The sequence below is a fragment of the Symsagittifera roscoffensis genome, chromosome 7 (genome assembly GCF_963678635.1).
Source record: "Symsagittifera roscoffensis chromosome 7, txSymRosc1.1, whole genome shotgun sequence".
Taxonomy (NCBI): Eukaryota; Metazoa; Xenacoelomorpha; order Acoela; family Convolutidae; genus Symsagittifera; species Symsagittifera roscoffensis.
This window is the reverse complement of record NC_087068.1, coordinates 1,738,590-1,757,123: the sequence shown is the minus strand read 5'-3', so window position 1 is coordinate 1,757,123 and position 18,534 is coordinate 1,738,590. Positions and strand designations below refer to the sequence as shown.

General features: G+C 42.2%; 2 protein-coding genes across 2 annotated transcripts in view; both read right to left on the bottom strand.

Annotated features, from left to right (window-relative positions):
• LOC134851618 (clumping factor B-like) overlaps positions 1–8,143 on the bottom strand; it is an 11,276-nt gene extending 3,133 nt beyond the window's left edge. Inside the window, exon 1 of the mRNA XM_063867773.1 lies at positions 7,642–8,143. Coding sequence (XP_063723843.1) covers positions 7,642–8,132 — 491 coding nt within the window. The 5' untranslated portion in view covers positions 8,133–8,143. The remainder of the gene's footprint in view (positions 1–7,641) is intronic.
• A 57-nt stretch (positions 8,144–8,200) lies between these two features.
• On the bottom strand, positions 8,201–13,979 carry LOC134851334 (mesocentin-like). The gene is made up of 2 exons (XM_063867372.1): positions 8,273–13,979; positions 8,201–8,229 (listed from the first exon to the last, which is right to left on the bottom strand). Exons 1-2 carry the CDS (start codon positions 13,977–13,979, stop codon positions 8,201–8,203), a joined length of 5,736 nt encoding a protein of 1,911 aa, XP_063723442.1.
• Between the last annotated feature and the right edge of the window lie 4,555 nt (positions 13,980–18,534).

The window sequence follows — 18,534 nt, the reverse complement described above, 5'->3', positions numbered from 1 at the left end:
CAACTCCATTCAGATAACCTTCACCAATGCTAGAGGAAGTGAAAAAAGACGAAACCAAAAAACAAAAACAAAAACAGAGAATACCGAAACCAAGAAAAACGATTTGGACGCAAAAATGAAAGACAGAGAGTATATGCAAAAAGGTACTGCGCAGTACCTTCCCCTGGGACGACACAGATTGAAAAGCGAAGAGTTACACATGTTTGTGTCTAGGAAAAGAGGCCTAGAAACAATTCAGGCAGCAAAAACCAAACAATGATATACAAACGGTGTCAACAAGAAGTGTACGCGAACAGGAGGACGCATTTGTCGCGGAAAAGATAACCGCATTCGATACATACAGTCTAATATGTCTTGTCCAAGAGAAAGCGAACTTTTGGCGCAGTTTCATGCGGAACTGGTAGAACTCGTTTCAAAAGCCGATTGCTGGGACAGAAAAGATGAGTGGTGCGGGACATTTTAGCAGCCCAGATATCAGAAGAAGTAAAAGAAAAAAAAAGATCTCAGAAGAATTACTAGCCAAAACAAGAATACCAAAAGGGGCAGGCGAACATGCCATTCGAAGGCAAAAAGGCTCAAAAAATAATCAGACCACAAACATCACAGTCCGGGATTACAACCATCAATCAATGGTTTCATCAATGAACGAAGGAATCGACAACCACAATGAAGAGGAAGGGTACGGGGCAACGCTCCCAATACCCAATATAGAAATTAAGGACAACGGGGACAACGAAACACAAATAACGATCAAAATCAGCGTTAAAACAGCAAGCAAGCTTATAAGTGCGGAAATCCATTCGCCACAAGACACCTCCATTCATGCCCAGCTGGGGATACATTCTGTTCGAAATGCGGCAGAAAACTTCTATTTCAAAATTTGCGCAAATCAACAAATATCAACTATGTAGACGAAAGAGAGGAGACCGAAAGGCGAACACAACAAGAATAGCAAGAAGAAAAAGTGGACCTGGTTTCGTTTGCGGAATTCATATCCGCAAACGGATGGAAGGCACTACATCAGGCAGACAATTCGATACTTGCAATTAAGGAAACATGAGAAGCCAAAAAAGCGATTGTTTGTAATAAAGAAGACCTAAACCGACATTGGGCAAAACTGGAAATGAACCGAGATACAATAGTGGAAATAGGTGACTCTGGTAGGTTGGAGACACATTCCAAAAAAAAAACGCGGCCCACAATTTAGCTTGCTAAAATGAGGTATAGATTGAACCACAAGACAGACTAATTCTAACCCTTGAACTAGGAGGAAGGTCTCTAACTTCAGCACGTTTATCGTAGTAGATGCACCACGAGCACAATTAGATGGAGGGAAAACATTTCCATTTTTAGGAACTTGGCTCCAACAAGACAAACCAAAGTACCATATGGTACCTAACACTAGATGAAAACCGGAACCGGGCCCTATAGTGGCAAATTGAGTCAAAAATTTTTACAAAGGCCTCTGTAGACGCTACGGAAGGTCAAATAATCACTTGGTACGTATAGAATTCACAAAGGACTTTAAGGCGATAAGACAAAAGGCTAGTAGTGTACCGATTTACCTGCAAAAAAGGGTAGAAAGGAGATCAAAAAATTGCTTGATCAGCAACACGTGAAAAACGAGACAAAAAAATCATCAGCCCGATCGTAATCAAAGTCAAAAAGTTCAATATATGAAGTTGGCACTGGATTCCAAACAAAACAGTAAGTATATACGAAAAAATGCCAGATGCCAAACATCAAACTACTACTGGATAGTGTAGCTCAGCCAAAAACAGAGGGAGAGAAGTTCTCCTCTGCACTGGATTTACGACACGCCTACGCAAAACTACCACTGGACCCGAAAACACGAGAACAACGAAATTTTAGCGTAATTTGGGGGAAAAACGAGAGAAAAATATTAGTTTAAGACAGTCTTCCATGGGCTCTCAGACGTGCCAGCCAATTTCCAGCAGGCAATCGTTCTCACACTTACAAGTTGCAAGAACTCATTTGCATTCTTGAACGAAATCATGATCACAACAAAAAAAATCGGAGCACCGAGTGGCGCTCAAAGTTTTACTAGCTGAATTAGATACAAAAAAACTTGGCCATATCTTGGCCAAAGTGTAATTTCGCCTGCCAACTTGTCGAATGTTTGGGTTTCAACATCAATGCAGATGGAACTAGACTTCTAATGAAGAAAACGGAGGCAATCGAAAACATAAACCCCCAAAAACTTACGAACAGCTAAAAAGTTTCATGAGTTCAGTACATCACCTAACGAAGTACACACCTCTTCTGTATGAAGAAACAGCCCCAATACGTCCACTGCTTTGAAAATAGCGAGAAACCTAGGTTTAAATGGTTGGATTGCCATGAGATAGTTTTGAAGAAATGATTAAATTGTTCGCAAACATAACAAAACATTTCGACTAAACGCATGAACCAGAAACTGTATGCGATGCATCAACAACCGGCCTGGTAATGGCACTGGAAAAGTATTTGCTTGAAGGGTAAATGCCGATATCGTACGCCTCAGGATTTTGAAATCCAACAAAAAGAAATTTTTTACTTGCATACTTGAATGTAGTGGGGTAGTTTGGGCAGTAGAAAAATTCAAATTTTATCTGTACGTGAAAACTTTTGTAATCACCAAACTTTTTGAGTTCCCTAAACGCATCGGAAAAGTTAAAGACTAAGACAGTACAATCAGAGCGTAATAGATGGATGGGACAATTATTACCTGTCAATTTTGATATGAAACACTTAGCAGGTACAAAAATGGGCTTAATTGACTAATTCCTAAGAAACCCAGTCAATCCGGCGCTACCAGCATCCAGTTATGATGGGAATTTTTAAAGCAAAAATGACGGCGTTCATTTGAAGCTAGAAAACTTGAACAATATAGTGCTAAATGAATCCGCCAATAAGAAACAATCGCCTGTAAGTTCGAGTGACAAGCGAGACACACGCGGTAAACAAATTCATTCCGTCTTAACACAGCTGATCTCTAATTTCACCACAACTCACAAAGTTCAAACTAAAAAAAACAGAGAAAAACCACACAAGTTTGTGTAATCTTCGATCTGCGCGACGAGGACTTGGAAACTAAGAGAACGGAAAATTTGGACTTGCTATGACCAAACGAATGGAGATACCAGAACAATGGTGCGCAGACGGAAACAACGAAAAGAGAGGTAGAAACACAAACAAGGCAAAAACATGGATCTAACTCCCTTAGAACTAGAAAAAAACAGATGTTCTATAAAATTCGTCACAAACTTAGCGAGCGCGGCAAATGCCTGGTACTGGATGACCAATTCGTCATATCAACCCAACTGAGATACAAAAAATTCATCAGCGCGATCGTAATTACAGTCAAAAAAGTTCAATAAAAAAAATTTGCACTGGATTACAATTAAATCCGTAAAAATATATGAAAAAAGGCCAGAAGCGAAACATCAATTTACTACTGGATAGTGTAGCACAGGCAAAACAGAGAGAGACAAGTTCTCCTCTACACTGGGTTTACGACACGCGAACGCACAACTACCACTGGACCCAAAAACACAAGAACAAGGCAATTTTAAAGTGATTTGGGGAAAAACGAAAGGAAAATTTCAGTTTCAGACAGACTTCTGCGGGCTCACAGACCTGCCAGCCAGTTTCCAGCAGGCAATCGACCTCACACTAACAAGTTGCATGAATTCTTTTGCATTCTTGCACGACATCCTGGTCGCAACAAAAAAGCAGAGCACCAAGTGGCGCTCAAAGTTTTACTAGCTGAATGCTAAACAAAAAATTTGGCCATATCTTGGCTAAAGTGTAACTTCGCCTGCCAACAAGTGTAATGTTTGGGTTTCATCATCAATGCAGATGGAAGTAGACCTCTAATGAAGAAAACGGAGGCAATCGAAAACATAAACCCACAAAAACTTACAAACAGCTCAAAGTTTCATGGGTTAAATACATCACTTAACGAAGTATAGACCTCATCTGGCAGAAAAAAAACAGCCTCACTACGTCCACTGCTGAAAAAACAGTAAGAAGTTTAGCTCTAATTGGTTGGATTGCCATGAGATCGCTTTGAGAAAATAATTAAATTGTTCGCAAACGTAACAAAAAACCCGTCATTTTGACCAAAAACATGAAGCAAAAATTGTATGCGATGCATCAACAACCGGCCTGGTAATGGCACTGGAAATATTAGCCGTTTTTGTGCGCCTCAGGATTTTTGAGTTCCAACAAAAAGAAATATTTTATTTATGTGCTTGAATGTTTTGGGGTAGTTTGGGCAGTAGAACAATTCAAATTTTATCTCTACGTGAAAACTTTTGTGGTAACAAAGTTTTTTTAGTTTCCGGAATTCATCGGACAATTTCAAGACTAAGACAGTACAATCAGAGCGTAATGGATGGATGGGACAATTATTACCTGTCAATTTTGATATGAAACACTTAGCAGGTACAAAAATGGGCTTAATTGACTAATTCCTAAGAAACCCAGTCAATCCGGCGCTACCAGCATCCAGTTATGATGGGTATTTTTAAAGCAAAAATGACGGCGTTCATTTGAAGCTAGAAAACTTGAACAATATAGTGCTAAATGAATCCGCCAATAAGAAACAATCGACTGTAAGTTCGAATGACAAGCGAGACACACGCTGTAAACAAATTCATTCCGTCTTAACACATTTGATCTCTAATTTCACCACAACTCACAAAGTTCAAACTAAAAAAAAACAGAGAAAAACCACACAAGTTTGTGTATTCTTCGATCTGCGCGACGAGGACTTGGAAACTAAGAGAACGGAAAATTTGGACTTGCTATGATTAAACGAATGGAGCTTAATTGAATACAAAAATGGGCTTAATTGACTAATTCCTAAAAAACCCCGTCAATCCGGCGCTACCAGCATCCAGTTATGATGGGTATTTTTAAAGCAAAAATGACGGCGTTCATTTGAAGCTAGAAAACTTGAACAATATAGTGCTAAATGAATCCGCCAATAGGAAACGATCGCCTGTAAAATTGAGTGACAAGCGAGACACACGCGGTAAACAAATTCATTCCGTCTTAACACAGCTGATCTCTGATTTCACCACAACTCACAAAGTTCAAACTAAAAAAAACAGAGAAAAACCACACAAGTTTGTGTAATCTTCGATCTGCGCGACGAGGACTTGGAAACTAAGAGAACGGAAAATTTGTACTTGCTATGACCAAACGAATGGAGATACCAGAACAATGGTGCGCAGACGGAAACAACGAAAAGAGAGGTAGAAACACAAACAAGGCAAAAACATGGATCTAACTCCCTTAGAACTAGAAAAAAAACAGATGTTCTATAAAATTCGTCACAAACTTAGCGAGCGCGGCAAATGCCTGGTACTGGATGACCAATTCGTCATATCAACCCAACTGAGATACAAAAAATTCATCAGCGCGATCGTAATTACAGTCAAAAAAGTTCAATAAAAAAAATTTGCACTGGATTACAATTAAATCCGTAAAAATATATGAAAAAAGGCCAGAAGCGAAACATCAATTTACTACTGGATAGTGTAGCCCAGGCAAAACAGAGAGAGACAAGTTCTCCTCTACACTGGGTTTACGACACGCGAACGCACAACTACCACTGGACCCAAAAACACAAGAACAAGGCAATTTTAAAGTGATTTGGGGAAAAACGAAAGGAAAATTTCAGTTTCAGACAGACTTCTGCGGGCTCACAGACCTGCCAGCCAGTTTCCAGCAGGCAATCGACCTCACACTAACAAGTTGCATGAATTCTTTTGCATTCTTGCACGACATCCTGGTCGCAACAAAAAAGCGGAGCACCAAGTGGCGCTCAAATTTTTACTAGCTGAATGCTAAACAAAAAATTTGGCCATATCTTGGCTAAAGTGTAACTTCGCCTGCCAACAAGTGTAATGTTTGGGTTTCATCATCAATGCAGATGGAAGTAGACCTCTAATGAAGAAAACGGAGGCAATCGAAAACATAAACCCACAAAAACTTACAAACAGCTCAAAGTTTCGAAGTTCGAGTGACAAGCGAGACACACGCGGTAAACAAATTCATTCCGTCTTAACACAGCTGATCTCTAATTTCACCACAACTCACAAAGTTCAAACTGAAAAAAAACAGAGAAAAACCACACAAGTTTGTGTAGTCTTCGATCTGCGCGACGAGGACTTGGAAACTAAGAGAACGGAAAATTTGGACTTGCTATGATTAAACGAATGGAGCTTAATTGAATACAAAAATGGGCTTAATTGACTAATTCCTAAAAAACCCCGTCAATCCGGCGCTACCAGCATCCAGTTATGATGGATATTTTTAAAGCAAAAATGACGGCGTTCTTTTGAAGCTAGAAAACTTGAACAATATAGTGCTAAATGAATCCGCCAATAGGAAACGATCGCCTGTAAGTTTGAGTGACAATCAAAACAAACATCGTTAGCAAATTAACTCCGCCCTAACACATCTGATCTCTAATTCCACCACAACTCACAAAGTCCAAACTAAAAAAACAGACAGAAACCACACAAGTTTGCTTGACTACCAATCATCCTCAAAGAAATGAACACACAAAACGAATTTGGCCCGAAATTGTACAATCAGAAGGAAGACTCGAAGGCACAAACGCCACGAGGGTACAAGACCACCCAGAAGCGATCACAACATCACAACAATCGAAGATTTCTTACGAATGATTGGGGAGCACCAGGGAGTGGGCCAACACCTGGTAGAAAGAGCAATCAGAAGGGAACAGTGAAAAAGAGAAAAAGAGACACTAACAACAAATAGTGGAATCATAACACACCCAATCAATAGAGGAAGCGTCCACGCCATACAAACACACCACCCATCATACTTGAAACTGATCAACACATGGGAAAACACGAGACAAAAATCACAAACGCCGACGGGACAGTCATTTGGAAGAAATGTGAAATTGGATTCAATAGGAACAAAAACCTGAGAATGAAAAAAAAAACAACTATGATCAAGCAGAAGAAAAAAACAAAAATATAGAAACACAAACAAGGCAAAAACATGGATCTAACTCCCTTAGAACCAGAAAAAAAAGCAAGATCCGTCACAAGATCAGCGTGCGCGGCTAGTTGGGCCAATGGCTATTCAAGAGGGCGGAACTGACCAAAGAGAGGTAAAAGCATTCCTGGAATTCCTAACAAAAACTAGACAAGCATTATGTTTCTATTGTTTGATCTTGAAGACCACAATTATACGGTGATCTCGACGGCACCAGAGAAGACGTTAATACGTCTTCATATGAGCGATACCACTGTCGACGATTTGATATATGACTACAGTTATCAATTGATTTTGTTATCGCCTCTCCGGTTACTTGAGACCAGACATAGTACGGATCAGATGCATCCATCTGGAGAAGTGTTCCGCGCTGCGCGCTTCGACCAACAATAGATACAAAGATGTCACCAAATTCTGTCAGACTGTGAACAAAGAGCAAAATTGTTTACGGGAAGAAGAAAATATTTCGACCAGGTTGTGATACCCTTTTTTATCGCAAAGGTAAATTACTGATAGCTTTTTCTATTCTATCAAAAGCTAACCTTGCAAGATTAAATACTGGCTCAAAAGTTTCCCAAAGACTCCTACGTGACTTACCATGGGACAGGGTACTTAGCTCCTCCAGTTTCGTTGTTGGGCTTAAGTGTTGTTCGGATTATTCCTTCTTCGCCAGTGACATAATCTTCTTGTCCGCTGCCATTATTCGGGACAGCGGTGTTCTCCGACTCTGAAGCAATGTACTCTTCAGATATGGTGCTGCTGTAATTATCAGTTGAGTTTTTGTCACTAGACTTTGTGGAGTTTTCAGGGTTTGAAGCATTACTTTCAGTGGTAACATTTTTCATAGCTTCTGCGTCTGACGTAGAAGAACTGTTTTTGTCCTTATCGGTTGGATCCATTTTTTCATCATCACTTCCAGAAGAAGTTTTTTCCCCAGATTCTGGTTCTGGGCTACTATGGTTCGTCAATATTTTGTCAGGGCCACTTTCGACTGGTTTTGTTTGACTGCCGCTTTCGGATCCTGGAGACTCTCCAGGAACGTCTTGGCTGCTTTCCGTGTCATTAGTTTGGGTTCCAGCATCATTCATAGATGGCTCACTCTCCCGGCTATCACTGCCACTGGAACTGACGTCATTGGATTCCTCGCTACTTTCGTCTAACGATTCTGAGTCACTTTCCTTGTCGCTTGAACCAGTCTGTGTTCCAGCGTCATTCATAGATGGTTCACTCTCCTGGTTGTCAGTTTCACTGGAGCTGACGTCACTGGATTCCTCGCCACTTTCCTCTGACGATTCTGAGTCACTTTCCTTGTCGCTTGAACCAGTCTGTGTTCCAGCGTCATTCATAGATGGTTCACTCTCCTGGTTGTCAGTTTCACTGGAACTGACGTCACTGGATTCCTCGCCACCTTCCTCTGACGATTCTGAGTCACTTTCCTTGTCGCTTGAACCAGTCTGTGTTCCAGCGTCATTCATAGATGGTTCACTCTCCTGGTTGTCAGTTTCACTGGAACTGACGTCACTGGATTCCTCGCCACTTTCCTCTGACGATTCTGAGTCACTTTCCTTCTCGCTTGAACCAGTCTGTGTTCCAGCGTCGTTCATAGATGGTTCACTCTCCTGGTTGTCAGTTTCACTGGAACTGACGTCACTGGATTCCTCGCCACTTTCCTCTGACGATTCTGTGTCACTTTCCTTGTCGCTTGAACCAGTATGTGTTCCAGCGTCATTCATAGATGGTTCATTCTCCTGGTTGTCAGTTTCACTGGAGCTCTTGTCACTGGGTTCCTCGCTACTTTCTCTTGACGATTCTGAGTCATTTTCCGTGTCGCTTGAACCAGTCTGTGTTCCAGCGTCATTCATAGATGGTTCACTCTCCTGGTTGTCAGTTTCACTGGAGCTGTTGTCACTGGATTCCTCGCTACTTTCTTCTGACGATTCTGAGTCACTTTCCTTGTCGCTGGAACCAGTCTGCGTTCCAGAGTCATGCATAGATGGTTCACTCTCCTGGTTTTCAGTTTCACTGGAGCTGTTGTCACTGGGTTCCTCGCTACTTTCTCGCGACGATTCTGAGTCATGTTCCGTGTCGCTCGAGCCAGTCTGTGTTCCAGCGTCATTCATAGATGGTTCACTCTCCTGGTTGTCATTTCCAGTGGAACTGGCATCCCCAGACTCTTCGCTAGATGCCTTCGACGATTCTGAGATTATTTTGTCGTCACTAGAACTGATTTGAGTTACTGCATCAGTCATTGATGGTTGGCTCACTGGCTTGTCAATCCCCGTTTCGCTAGAGGGCAATTCTCTGCTGTCATCAGATGATGTTGACCCACTGCTGTTAGACAAAGATAGACCGCTGTCAGCGGAAGATGAATGTAAATCTTCATTAGAAGGTGAGGTTGCGTTATCAGCAGATGATGGAGCCACATCTTCGTCAGACGGAGAAATCCCGCTGATATTAGAGAGTGGAGGCAAATCTTCATCAGATGGGGAGGCTCCGGTGACACCAGCTGGTGGATATAAGTCCTCATCGGATGTAGGAAATCCATTCTCACTAGAAGGTGGAGACTCTTCATCAGATGTAGGGACTCCGCTGTTTTCAGACGTTGGATGCATATCTTCACCAGATATAGGTGCTCCGCTGTCATTTGAGGGTGGAGAAGCATTTTCATCAGACGTAGAGGCTCCGCTGTCATTAGAGGGTGGAAATACGTCTTCATCGGATGTAGGAAATCCATTTTCACTAGATGGTCGAGACACCTCTTCATCAGGCGTAGGGACTCCGTTGTCATTAGAGGGTAGAGGCACATCTTCATTCGACGATGGAGCTCCATTGTCACTAAAAGGTGGAGACACATCATTATCAGAAGGAGGGGATCCGCTGTCATTAGAGGGTGGAAGCACGTCTTCATCAGACGTAGGAATTCCATTGTCACTAGAGGGTAGAGACCCATCTTCGTTAGACGTAGGTATTCCGTTGTCATTAGAGGTAGGAGGCACATCTTCATCAGACGTAGGTACTCCGTTGTCATTAGAAGGTTGATGCACATCTTCACCAGACGTAGGAATTCCATTGTCACTAGAGGTTGTAGACACATCTTCATTCCACGTAGGAGCTCCATTGTCACCAAAAGGTGGAGATACAGCATCATCAGGAGGAGGGGATCTGCTGTCATTAGAGGGTTGAAGCGCGTCTTCATCGGACGTAGGAGCTCCATTGTCACTAGAGGTTGTAGACACATCTTCATTCCACGTAGGAGCTCCATTGTCACCAAAAGGTGGAGATACAGCATCATCAGGAGGAGGGGATCTGCTGTCATTAGAGGGTTGAAGCGCGTCTTCATCGGACGTAGGAGCTCCATTGTCACTAGAGGGTGTGGACACTATTTCATCAGACATAGAGACTCCGCTGTCACCAGAAGGCGGAGACACACCATCGTCAGAAGGAGAGGCGCCGCTGTCGTTAGAGGGTGGAATCGCGTCTTCATCGGACGTAGGAATTCCATTGTCACTAGAGGTTGTAGACACATCTTCATCAGACGTAGGGACTCCGTTGTCACTAGAAGGTGGAGACACACCATCATCAGAAGGAGAGGCGCCGCTGTCATTAGAGGGTTGAAGCGCGTCTTCATCGGACGTAGGAGCTCCATTGTCACTAGAGGGTGTGGACACTATTTCATCAGACATAGAGACTCCGCTGTCACCAGAAGGCGGAGACACACCATCGTCAGAAGGAGAAGCGACGCTGTCGTTAGAGGGTGGAAGCGCGTCTTCATCAGACGTAGGAATTCCATTGTCACTGGAGGTTGTAGACTCATCTTCATCAGACGTAGGGTTTCCGTTGTCATTAGAGGGTGGAGGCATATCTTCATCAGACGTAGGAGCTCCATCGTCAATTAAAGGTGAAGACACAGCATCATCAGAAGGAGGGGATTCGCTGTCATTAGAGGGTGGAATCATGCCTTCATCAGACGTAGGATTTACCTTTTCACTAGTGGTCGTAGACAGATCTTCATTCGACGTAGGAGTTCCATTGTCACTAAAAGGTGGTGACACATCATCATTAGAAGGAGGGGATCCGCCGTCATTAGAGGGTGGAAGCACGTCTTCATCGGACGTAGGAATTCCATTGTCACTAGAGGTTGTAGACACATCTTCATCAGACGTAGGGACTCCGTTGTCACTAGAAGGTGGAGACACACCATCATCAGAAGGAGAGGCGCCGCTGTCATTAGAGGGTGGAAGCACGTCTTCATCGGACGTAGGAACTCCATTGTCACTAGAGGTTGTAGACACATCTTCATCAGACGTAGGGATTGCGTTGTCACTAGAAGATGGAGACACACCATCATCAGAAGGAGAGACGCCGCTATCATTAGAGGGTGCAAGCACGTCTTCATCGGACGTAGGAATTCCATTGTCACTAGAGGTTGTAGACACATCTTCATCAGACGTAGGGACTCCGTTGTCACTAGAAGATGGAGACACACCATCATCAGAAGGAGAGACGCCGCTATCATTAGAGGGTGCAAGCACGTCTTCATCAGACGTAGGAATTCCATTGTCACTAGAGATTGTAGACAGATATTCATCAGACGTAGGGACTCCGTTGTCACTAGAAGATGGAGACACACCATCATCAGAAGGAGAGACGCCGCTATCATTAGAGGGTGCAAGCACGTCTTCATCAGACGTAGGAATTCCATTGTCACTAGAGATTGTAGACAGATATTCATCAGACGTAGGGACTCCGTTGTCACTAGAAGGTGGAGTCACACCATCATCAGAAGGAGAGGCGCCGCTGTCATTAGAGGGTGGAAGCGCGTCTTCATCGGACGTAGGAACTCCATTGTCACTAGACCTAGTAGACACATCTTCAGCAGACGTAGGGACTACGTTGTCACTAGAAGATGGAGACACACCATCATCAGAAGGAGAGACCCCGCTATCATTAGAGGGTGCAAGCACGTCTTCATCAGACGTAGGAATTCCATTGTCACTAGAGGTTGTAGACACATCTTCATCAGACGTAGGGACTCCGTTGTCACTAGAAGATGGAGACACACCATCATCAGAAGGAGAGACGCCGCTATCATTAGAGGGTGCAAGCACGTCTTCGTCGGACGTAGGAACTCCATTGTCACTAGCGGGTGTGGACGCATTTTCATCAGACATAGAGACTCCGCTGTCACCAGAAGGTGGGGACACACCATCGTCAGAAGGAGAGGCGCCGCTGTCATCAGAGGGTGGAAGCGCGTCTTCATCAGACGTAGGAATTCCATTGTCACTAGAGATTGTAGACAGATATTCATCAGACGTAGGGACTCCGTTGTCACTAGAAGATGGAGACACACCATAATCAGAAGGAGAGACGCCGCTATCATTAGAGGGTGCGAGCACGTCTTCATCGGACGTAGGGACTCCGTTGTCACTAGAGGTTGTAGACACATCTTCATCAGACGTAGGGACTACGTTGTTACTAGAAGATGGAGACACACCATCATCAGAAGGAGAGACGCCGCTATCATTAGAGGGTGCAAGCACGTCTTCATCAGATGTAGGAATTCCATTGTCACTAGAGGTTGTAGACACATCTTCATCAGACGTAGGGACTCCGTTGTCACTAGAAGATGGAGACACACCATCATCAGAAGGAGAGACGCCGCTATCATTAGAGGGTGCAAGCACGTCTTCATCGGACGTAGGAATTCCATTGTCACTAGAGGTTGTAGACACATCTTCATCAGACGTAGGGACTCCGTTGTCACTAGAAGATGGGGACACACCATCATCAGAAGGAGAGACGCCGCTATCATTAGAGGGTGCAAGCACGTCTTCATCGGACGTAGGAATTCCATTGTCACTAGAGGTTGTAGACACATCTTCATCAGACGTAGGGACTCCGTTGTCACTAGAAGGTGGAGACACACCATCATCAGAAGGAGAGGCGCCGCTGTCATTAGAGGGTGGAAGCACGTCTTCATCGGACATAGGAACTTCATTGTCAATAGCGGGTGCGGACGCATTTTCATCAGACATAGAGACTCCGTTGTGACTAGAAGGTGGAGACACACCATCATCAGAAGGAGAGGCACCGCTGTCATCAGAGGGTGGAAGCGCGTCTTCATCGGACGTATGAGCTCCATTGTCACTAGAGGGTGTGGACGCTATTTCATCAGACATAGAGACTCCGCTGTCACCAGAAGGTGGGGACACACCATCATCAGAAAGAGGGTCTCCGCTGTCGTTAGAGGGTGAACGCACGTCTTCATTTGATGTAGGAGCTCCATTGTCACTAGAGGGTGGAGACCCATCTTCGTTAGACGTAGATACTCCGCTGTCATTAGAAGATGGAGGCACATCATCTTCAGAAGGAGGGTCTCCGCTGTCATTAGAGGCTGTAGGCACCTCTTCATCAGACGTAGGTGCTCCGCCGTTGTCAGATGAAGAGATCTCATGGTCATCAGGTGAAGAGGCTGCGCTGTAATCGGAATTTTCTGTGACTTTGTCTTCAGTTGGTCTGGACAATTCATGATCAAAGTTTGTTGTCACTCTTTCGGTTGATTGTATTTTGGCTTCATCATCATCTGCTACTGAAAGAGTCTGCTTGGAGGAAACGTCAGCTGATTTTGCACTCTGCTCTGGTCCTGAAGTCTTATTCTCAACTTCATTTCCAGAATCAGATCCCTCGGAAGCTTCGCTGACACCAGTTATGCTGTTCTCTGCATTTTCCAGTGGGTTTATGTCACGCGATTGTTTGTCTTTTTTGTAAGTCAAGCCCCCATAAGGAAATTTTTTAAGCTCCAGCTGTTCTATGGCGCTCGCGTCAAATTTTGCTGGTTCTACGAAATGTTTTCTAGCTGAATTTTGAAATCGCGCTTCGGTTTTAAAAATAACTCCCAGCCCAGCTAAAGTTATGACAATCCTGAAGAACTCCATCGCCTTAAACGTATAAATCATCATGCTAATTATAAACATACTTTAAAAGCCATTAGATGCAGGTTAGTTTAATGTTATCTTCTGTAACTTAATTTTGTGCATTGTGCCTCTCATTGAAAATGGGGAGCAACTTTGTTATGGATTTGTTTTAGTTTTTTGTTTTCCCTGCAAAATCAGCTGCCCCAAATAGTCATCGGACTGAGTTGTGTGATATATTTTATTAAAACCCTTTCCTAGTGTTGAGAAAACTCAGCATGGCGTATTTGATTTTTAGCCTATACTGGAGGAAGAAACTAACGCAACCAATTTTTTTAAGAACTGTTGTATTTTCCCTAAAGAATTTTAATGATATTTTAATGTAGTTTCGGAGAAGCTTGACTAAGTGTTTGCTCATTAATTTGCTATGAATTTTTTCGAAAAAAAATAAGGAAGTTTTCTTTGATATCATTGAAGATCTTGAAGAGTCTTCGAAAAATCTTGAAGATTGTTCGAAAAATCAAATTCCTCTGATGCCGGAGTGATTGTACATGTTTCTGAGGTCGTATTCATGTAGTTTGGACGCTTAGGTACCTTGGAAAAAGCCGGAATTATTTTAACTTTTCTTTGCTATCTTTGATAAATCTTCAAGAATCTTCAGGATCTTGGCAAGATTTTCAAGATGACTGGACCTGGGAAAGGTCTTAAACAAGAACTCCACTCAGTTTATGTAGACACAACAAGTCTGGCCATAACTAAAACTATTCGATCGTATCGTTAAAGCCTGCATTTTAGAGCCATTGCAAACTTGGTGCAGATGAGAGAAATGTGGAAATTTAAAACTAGATTCTACAAGTGAGTACCTAAAAAGTTCATTTGGATTTTGCCCCCCCTTGCATCATTTCACAAGAAAGTTTTGTTCGCAATGTGCTACTGTTTTGAAATTGACATACATACAAAATAGGCCACGACAAACATATTTGGTCTTCATAATTAACCTTGTAAAACCGCACTCGTTACACCATAAAATTTTTGTTCGTGAGAGGTGGGGGGAAACGAAAAAGAGCCGGATTTTGGTAATCTGTTAGTGTTACGCCAGATTTTGTGCAGAGTATCACAAAATAAACTAAAAATGTGAAGCATACTTCGTCAAATGAAAATCTCAAACATTTCAAATTTTGGTAAGAGAAGTTTTTCAAAAAAGGAATAATTATTTCATTCGAAGCTCAATTAATAGCTATCGCTCAGTGAATTTGTTAAGTTAATTGTTTGTCTTTTTCGAAAAACAACTAATATCCACTACTTCTATTTTTCTATGAATATCGTAAATGCATGAAACCTAGTCTTTCGTTCAATTCTTTTTATCACACTGCACACAAAAAATATGAATAAAATTTAAGAAAAAAAATTGTATTTTTAGGAATGTGGTCTGATAACTCTAGTGGGGGTAGGCGGGGGGCGGTGGTGGTTTTGGTTTTTCAAAAAAAAAATTGACTAAATTGATTTTATGATTTTATGAGCTCTCCCACATCACTATAAAGACCTCAATTGGACCAAATTTTGAGCTCCTCATGAAAATTGTTCAAAAAAAACAGGCCAGAAAAGGCATTTTTTGGCAATTTTTGGAAAATTTTGACCAAAAAATTGCTCCGCGCTCAAATATAAATACTTTAGCGCCGAGGTCGCATTTAAAAAACTTTTGCGGTCAGTCAGCCAAAAAAAAGGACAACTCAAACTCAGAGAAGTACAAACGGTCGGCAGGGGGTCGAATTCCTGAAGGAAGGTAAAGGTGTCCAGCCCCGCCCCACGCCCCCACCGCTCCTAAATCCGGTGGTGGCTACTTGCACAGCATCCGACTTATATTTGTTAAATTTTGTATTCTGTAGTCTTGAAGGACAAAAATTACAGGCCGAACCAGTAGTTTTTTCCAATCATGTTTATGGTTTTTATTTCACTTATCATTGTGATCTGGTAAGTTTGTTTTTCATTTTTTACGTTCACTGCCCGCAAAACCAAAAAAAAGTATAACTTTGAAAGTTAGCTCGCCCCTGTAGTGAAGAGTGTTATGTAATTTAAGTTTTTTACGTAGTATGTACTGTAGTTTTATCTCATGCTACCAAAGTCAACATGCTAGAGGTCGTGAACTATGCGTTTAGCCATTGGCACTGGTGACCTAAAAAAGTTCAAGTTGATTTTTTACGTTTCTTTGTTCACAACGCAAGTCGTTTCACACCCATTGAGTATACTTCTACATGGCTCAGTCCAAACGGAATTGAGCTATCGTGGCCTCGATGCTTTTTGGAACGGACCGACTCAAGATCCGTCGGTACCCTGGGAAAAATGGGCTCAAGTTAGAACAGAGAGGGAAACCCGAAATGAAACCGCATTGCAAATATGGAGGAGAAAATAAACCTGTCGGTTGGATGAAAAGAAAAGGCTGTTCACGGGAAGTACCAGGAGAGATGGGGACACAAAACTGAAGTCGAACTTATTTCTATCATTAGTAAAGCAGGGACAAAGATATTTTTACCAAAAACATCCTCGTACGAAGATGTAATAATGAGATTCACAGAGTTGTGGAAGTTGGCAGCAGACGCTTTTCAGCTCGAACTAAATTTCACAAACTGTAGGTTCATCTGGACGAAGACAGCAAGAAAACGAGGAATGGAACAGTGCTTTGGGGCATTAAGTGATTTAATCCGAAGATGTGACTTTGGCCCGAACGAGGAGTCTATAGTAAGGTACGTGTTTATCTTCAACATAGGTAATGGAGAAATCCCTAAACAGTTGTGTATGGAAACGCTGGCGGCGCCGGATGCATTACAATTTGCAGTGGTGAAGGATAGAGAAATTATGTGTAAGAGAGGTTGTGGAGGCCTACCGAAATTTGGGAGAAATAAGTTTAACTCAGGGCGACAGAATACCCGTGGAGTTCAACAGTCAGGGTACACTAAGAGAGAACCGGTGGAAGATGTGAAAGGCTAGAGGCAAGACAAATTCCAGAATTGTGGGAACTGGTTAAAATCAAATCATCGTGAAAAATGTCCTGCAAGAAACAATATCTGTAATAAGTGTAGTGGATGCGGACTTTTCGCTAAGCATTGTAAAAAGGCTTCAGTGATTAAAGTACACGGATTTGAGTTTACACCGTACAAAACAAATATAATCCAAATATGGGATGAAGAGAAGGATGGCAAGGAGCTCAGTTATATGCGATACGAACGGTGTGGGATAAAACTGGAAAAAGCGGTGGCAAACGGAATTCTAGATAGATTGCGGAAGACTGGTGTCGTTTATATCGCAGACGAAACTACAGGAACTCAAAATTGTGAACAGATTTTTAGCGGTGGTTTGCGGAAAAAGTGTAACTGTTTATCACCAAACGGGGTCAAATGGACATAATTGGTAATAATGTTTTTTAGCAATTGGAAACGAAGTCCAACAGAAACAGACAGTGATTTTGATTAATGAATATGCGCAAAAGAGCGACAACTCGGATTTATAAAATTCTGAAATTCAACGTAAGTTCATGAAGTAAACTTGACAAGCGTTCAAGGACTTATTTGAATGGAAGGGAGTGTTGAGGAATTGCCAAGTGAGGGCGCATTTTCACGAACCGTTGCGTCCAATTCAGATAAAGGGAAACGAGTACCAATTCATTTATTGCCTGAAGTTGAGGAAACAATCAGTAGTTTAAAAAAAAGTAAAATAGGGTCAAATTTTGAAATTGGGAAAATGTAAGGAAGATTGATTGGTTTTACCGACAGTTTTAACCGCCAAACGAGACGGATCGTTGAATTAAGCGTTGAACTCGAAAATCACAAAAAATTGATTCACCAGAATTGCTACCAGACACCCAATATGAATGAACTATTCCATAACATAGCCTTAGCTATTAGTGGGAATACCAACAATGCCAATTGATTCTCTAACATCGATTTAAAACACACGTACTTTCAAATGTAGCCGAGCGAAGCAACAAGTCGGCAAAGTAACTTCAGTGTTGTTAGCGGCAATATAACAGGCAATTAACAGGAACATACCGGTTCAAAACGGTGTTATATGGTTTGGCGGATATGCCCAACAAGTTCCAACTAGTCATGGAATCCAGATTGTTCCACTTGCCTGTGGTGCACGAGCATCTGGTTGGTATACTAATTGCAACCCGGGGTTCAGAGGAACGTCACTGGAATGAAGTTTGGGGGGTTTCAGGTGTGAATAATGCGGCAATTAAATGGATCAAACTTACCTTCTACGTTAAGAAACTGGAGTGATTGGGTTTTCGTTTGAAAAATAAAGGAACCATACCAACAGAGCAAAAAGTCTAACCCATCACAAAAAGGAAACAAACTGAAAAAATCGTGGACACTGGATCATTGATTGGATCCATTTATCAAATTCATTCGTTTCATACCAATTTATGCAGCTACAACTGAACATTTCAACAATTTGAAGAAGAAACATTCTCGTTTCGAATGGGGAGCAACACATGAAAAGGAAAGTCTGCCGAGAAAAAAATTGTGAGTGATTTTGTCTGAAATCATCATTTTGACGTTCAATAAATAACTAGAGTGAAATA

Excerpts from the sequence above, each read along its gene's own strand:
- LOC134851334 (XM_063867372.1), bottom strand. The coding sequence starts at position 13,979 with ATGGAGTTCTTCAGGATTGTCATAACTTTAGCTGGGCTGGGAGTTATT. Across the intron at positions 8,230-8,272 it reads TGAAACTGACAACCAGGAGA|CGACAAGGAAAGTGACTCAG; the intron begins GTGAACCATCTA and ends GACTGGTTCAAG.